The sequence below is a fragment of the Myxine glutinosa genome, chromosome 14 (genome assembly GCF_964187855.1).
Source record: "Myxine glutinosa chromosome 14, kmMyxGlut1.1, whole genome shotgun sequence".
In the NCBI taxonomy this organism is placed as follows: Eukaryota; Metazoa; Chordata; class Myxini; order Myxiniformes; family Myxinidae; genus Myxine; species Myxine glutinosa.
The window spans coordinates 20,596,856-20,602,800 of NC_136274.1; the positions used below are offsets into that span (position 1 = coordinate 20,596,856).

Below are 5,945 nucleotides of genomic sequence, written 5' to 3' on the forward strand. Positions count from 1 at the left end.
TGTCACCTGGCTAAATCACCTGAATTCATCCCTGCTGTTCAAAACAACATCAAGCTCACCCTGTTCAACACCCGGTCCCTCAACAATAAATGCCTCATCCTGAACGAATACATCCTGGATAACAAACTGGACTTTCTCTGTCTCACCGAAACCTGGCAACAACCTCTGGACTACTACACACTCAACCTCACCACACCCAATGGATATTCCTACGTCAATAAACCACGCTCGGAGGGCCGAGGTGGTGGAATTGCCGTTATCCACCGTCAAGACATCAAGACCAACCTCATCTCCATCTCATCTGCTCCATCATTTGAACACCTGGCTTTAAAACTCTCTGGTCACACGCAGTCAGTCATGGCTGTCGTCTACCGCCCTCCCAAACCACACCCATCATTCCTGTCTGACTTCTCCTACTTTCTGACCCAGCTATGTTCCCTCTCCCCCTCAATCCTCCTCCTTGGTGATTTCAATATCCACATGGACTCCACTGACTCCACAATAACCACTGACTTCACTGATTTACTCACCTGCTTTAACCTCACTCAACATGTCGACTTTCCTACCCATATCCGTGGTCACATTTTGGACCTTGTCTGCTCCACTGGATTAAATTTGCACCATCTCTATGGCTCCGACCTCACCCTCTCTGACCACTTAGCCATCACTCTGACCATCAACATCCCCGCCCCAACACCAAGGCATTATCGCACAATCAACTTCCGTAAGCTAAACGCTCTTTCACCTACCTCATTCTCATCCACCCTCTCTGAAAAAATGTCCACTTCTCCCTTCATTGACCTCCACACCCCTTCCGACCTCACTGACTACTACAACCACACTCTCTCCTCCTGCCTTGACCAGCTTGCGCCTGTAAAAACCAAAACAGTTTCTTTCACCCATTCTGCTCCCTGGTTTACCCCTGAACTCCACCTGATGAAAACTCGTGCTCGCCAACTTGAAAGACTCCGCAATAAAACGGGTCTCACAGTTCACTCCCAAGCCTACAAGGACCACATACAACACTACAAAGATTCCCTCTCCCGCGCCCGCTCTGCCTACTACTCTCAAATTATCCACTCTGGCTCCGGAAACCCAAAAGCACTCTTCTCGACAATAAACAAACTCCTCCGCCCCCTGAACACCACCACCCAGTCATTCACAGTAGACAACTGCATCTCCTTCCTCTCTTTCTTCCAACGCAAAATTGACAACATCTACAACAGCTTGACCACCGCCGCACCCGCTCCCCCTCCAACCACCTGCCCCCCCTTGTCCTGCCATCCCCTGTCTCGGTTCTCCCCAATCTCTCCTACTGACCTCTCTGAACTCCTCATAGGAATGAAAACTGCCACCTGCACTCTTGACCCCATCCCCTCCAGCTTTGTCAAAGCCTCCCTCCCTGCTCTCTCTCCACTTATCATTGCAACAATAAACTCCTCCCTGTCTACAGGCATCGTCCCACCTTCCCTCAAAATTGCTGCTGTTACCCCCATTCTAAAAAAACCTGGTCTAAACCCTGACACCCTAAACAACTTCAGACCCATCTCCAACCTACCCTTTCTGTCAAAAGTTTTGGAACGCGCTGTAGCCACTCAACTCAAACATCATCTCTCTGCCAATAACTTGTATGAAACATTCCAATCCGGATTCCGCTCCAACCACAGTACTGAAACTGCTCTCCTCAAAATCACCAACGACCTTCTCCTCTCCTCTGACGCTGGCAACCTCAACATTCTCGTCCTCCTCGACCTCAGCGCTGCCTTTGACACCATCGATCACACTATCCTCCTCACCCGACTTGAATCCACCTTTAACGTCACCGGCACTGCCCTCTCTTGGATTAAATCATACCTCTCTGACAGATGCCAGTTCATCTCCATCAATAACTGCAAATCCCCCACTGCTCCCCTCCCCCAAGGTGTCCCCCAAGGTTCAGTTCTTGGCCCCCTCCTCTTCATCCTTTACCTGTCCCCGCTCGGTCACTTAATCCGCCGTCATGGTCTCCAATTCCACTGCTTCGCCGATGACATCCAGCTTTTCATCTCCACCAAGTCCGTCTCCACCGACACCCACTCTATCCTGACAAACTGCATCACTGAAATAAAATCCTGGCTTCAAATCAACTTCCTCAAGCTTAACTGTGATAAATCTGAAATAATCATCATTGGCCCAAAAACGCTCACAAAATCCACCCATAACTTTGCCCTCAACATCGACGGTATCCCAGTATCCACCTCCCCTCACATCCGGAATCTTGGCGTCATCTTTGACCAAACCCTTTCCTTCGACAAATACACTAAACAGATCACAAAGTCAGCCTTCTTTCACCTGAAAAACATTGCCCGTCTCCGCTCATCCCTCTCCTCCACAGCTGCAGAAACCCTCATCCACGCCTTCATCACCTCCCGTCTGGACTACTGCAATAGCCTCCTCTATGGTTCACCCTCAAAAATCACCAATAAACTCCAATACATTCAGAACTCCGCTGCCCGTCTACTCACTCATTCCCGGACCCGTGACCACATCACCCCCGTCCTTTACAAGCTTCACTGGCTCCCCATCCCCCAGAGAATCCAGTACAAAATCCTCCTCCTGACATACAAAGCCCTCCATAACCTGGCCCCATCCTACCTGGCTGACCTCCTCTCCAGACACACTCCCACCCGCAACCTCCGCTCTGCTGGTACCAACCTCCTGACCCCCTCCATCCGGACCAAATTCAGATCCTGGGGGGACAGGGCCTTCTCCATCGCTGCTCCCACCCTCTGGAACTCACTACCTCACACCATCAGAGACTCCTCCTCACTCACCACATTCAAAACATCACTAAAGACCCACCTGTTCAACGCTGCATTCAACATTCAACCCACAGCATTTAACCCCTGACTATCTCTTCTCCTTCTCCCTCCTTTTGCTTTAAATATTTCCCTATTGATTCTTGTCTTGTCTTTTTGATTCTTGTCTTATATATATGCCGTATATCGCTGCTGTTTGTTTTCTTGATTGTCTTTTTGCAATTGTTGTTTTCATGTATTGTTATGCATTATGTTTTCCACTCTGTCAAAGCGCCTTTGGGCTTCTGGAAAAGCGCTATACAAAATAAATGAATTATTATTATTATTATTATTATATATATTTCTATATATATATATATATATATATATTTCTATATATATATATATATATATATTTCTATATATATATATATATATATATATATATATATATATATATATATATATATATATATATATATATATATATATATATATATATATATATATATATATACAGTCGTGGCCAAAAATATTGGCACCCTTGTACTTTTTTCAAATAATGCATCATTTCTTCCAGAAAATTGTTTGAAATAAAAAAATATTTTGGTATCCACATTTGTATTTCTTTGGTTTGCAGTGGAACAAAACAAAAAAAGCTGAAAAAAGGACTAAATCTTAGCGTATAACACACAGAAATCCTAAAATGGCCCAGACAATATTATTGGCACCTTTTAGAAGTTGTTAAAAATAATTAGATTTCAAGCAGGTGATTCTCCTTTGCTTTGGAATTGAACACACCTATGGTGAGTTTCAGGTGCCTGCAATATAAAAATCACTCATTCAACCAGTTTGAATGGAGAAAAGGAGTCATTCTGATGTTTTGTGTCACTGTGTGTACCGCAATGAGCATGGAGAAAAGAAAGAAAACCAGAGAATTGTTTGAGGCGGTCAGACACAAGATTGTAGCCAAGCATGGACAATCTCAAGGCTACAAGTCCATCTCCAGAGACATTGATGCTGTTGTGTCCTCCGTATGCAATGTTATCAGGAAGTTTAAGGCCCATGGCACTGCAGCCAACCTGGGACGTGGCCGCAAGAGAAAACTTGATCGAAGATTGCAGCGAAGGATTGCTTGAATGGTGGAGAAAGCACCTCGATCAACTGCCAAACAGATTCAAGCTGACCTTCAGACACAAACTATGACAGTTTGAACTCACACCATCCGTCGCCAACTCAATGAAAGGGTTGGTATGGCAGCAGACCCAGGAGAACTCATTGTTGAGAAAGCCCGAATGGAGTTTTCCAAAACACACCTTTGCCTTCCCACACCCCCTGGGAAGGAAACAAACCTTCCTCCCACCACACCCAACACGCAACCCCATTGGCGGCAATGGTGGGGAAAACCGGCTTGGGGGAGAAAACCCCCCTGGGGAGGGGGGCATAATGAATGCGCTGCAACCTTCATTGTGTAACCCTTCGTCATCCTGTCAAGTTTGGTTGAGATTGGATAAGTAATGACGGAATGTATCGCGGTCAAAAAATCATCAGACAGACAGACATCTCCAGGTGGTGTTTAGTATGATCGGGCATATCTTAAGCTCAATATCAGCCACAACATTACTTAAAGAGCATGGATGATACAAAAACAACACTTACCTCAATCTTCTCAGGAAACACTCTCCAACCAACACAGGCAAACGGTCTAAACCCAGCTCACGTTCCCTGTTGTTGGGTGAATAATCCAATGCTTGGCGAATATGCTTCGTTACAAGAATCGGTAATTTCTTAACAAATCCGATTTCACTCCAGATGTTGACATTATTTAATCCACAAGATCTGATCCTCAAATCCCAACCCAGATTTTGATTATATACTTCAGTTAGTTCGTGAGAGTAGATCGTGTTTCCAAGGCAATGCAAATTTGAATAGGCCCAATTAAAATGGCGGCTTAAACCCCTGCGATGTGAAGTTGGGCTGACCAAGGATAAAGCCTTTCACGAAGGTACGCCTTTAATTAATTATCTTCAAAAGGGGTGTTTAAATTTACCCAAAACCCACTTTTCATTCATGCACTCCTTTGGAGTTCCCTTCATATGCATGCAAAGCTACTAAGTTCCATGGTTTTGGAATTATGGAGGATGGACCTGCACGTGCGTGCGCGTGCACGCACGCACACACGCACACGCACACACACACACACACACACACACACACACACACACACACTCTCTTTTATTATTATGGATTGGTAGATATATTAATTAGGGGACGAATTCAGTTCCATAATATGACATCCAGGTTTATAAAATTTATCCATTAACGACAATGACATCGATTAGCCAGAATATGGTTCATCCATAACACCCTTGGTCCCATACCATTTCGGATAAAAGAGTTTCTACTGCGTCGTGCTTTTGATGAAACAGTGAATAAATACTCCTATTCCAGAGTTCATTTAAGCAAAACTATTAAAAGGCAGATCTGTGCTCTTAAGTAGGATGTGCAAAAAGAAAAGTTTTCACAAACTTCATGAACAAAAAGAATGAAACACAAGTTTAAATCATTAACTGGGCAATCAGTTCAGCCATTTGTTTGGCTCCATTCAAACATCTTACCAAAAACGTGCAGGTCTGTGAGAAACATAAGGGAGATTCCTATGGGAATCCCAATGAAATAATAGCCAATCAGACAACACAGGGCTCCAATTTTCTGAAGAGCGCATCCTCGCAAGATGCCACCAGCAACTACCTGGAAAAAAAAATTGAGAAATGAGAACAACAAGTGCCATCCTCAAGAGGGCTCAACGTGCTATTTCCCGACTCTTCTCAAAACAACAAATCCAACTACCCCTCACCTCCCCTTCCCAAAACCTTCACCCCGCTCCTACCCTTATGTACTCCCCATGTGGCCTACAATATCCCTTGGAAAGTTTTGGTCACGACCAACTAAAGTGGTTAATTTGACGAGAAGCCCAGCTCCATGCGGGAGCCGCCAGGGGGTGTTAATGTTATTGTTACCTTGAAAATTACGAGTACACTCGCTCACTCCGGGAGCGGAAAAAAATGGTCATTCCCCTTTGGGGTATGTAGATTACAGTCGATCTATGGTCGGATCTCAAGAACATTGGACGTGTGTTCATTTACCAAGTTTCTTGTGGAGAGATCA

At 44.8% G+C, this 5,945-nt stretch overlaps 1 protein-coding gene across 1 annotated transcript in view; it reads right to left on the reverse strand.

Annotated features, from left to right (window-relative positions):
• LOC137439455 (uncharacterized) overlaps window positions 1–5,523 on the reverse strand; it is a 42,866-nt gene extending 37,343 nt beyond the window's left edge. The window contains exon 1 of the mRNA XM_078768459.1: window positions 5,396–5,523. Coding sequence (XP_078624585.1) covers window positions 5,396–5,423 — 28 coding nt within the window. The 5' untranslated portion in view covers window positions 5,424–5,523. The remainder of the gene's footprint in view (window positions 1–5,395) is intronic.
• Window positions 5,524–5,945: the final 422 nt, after the last annotated feature.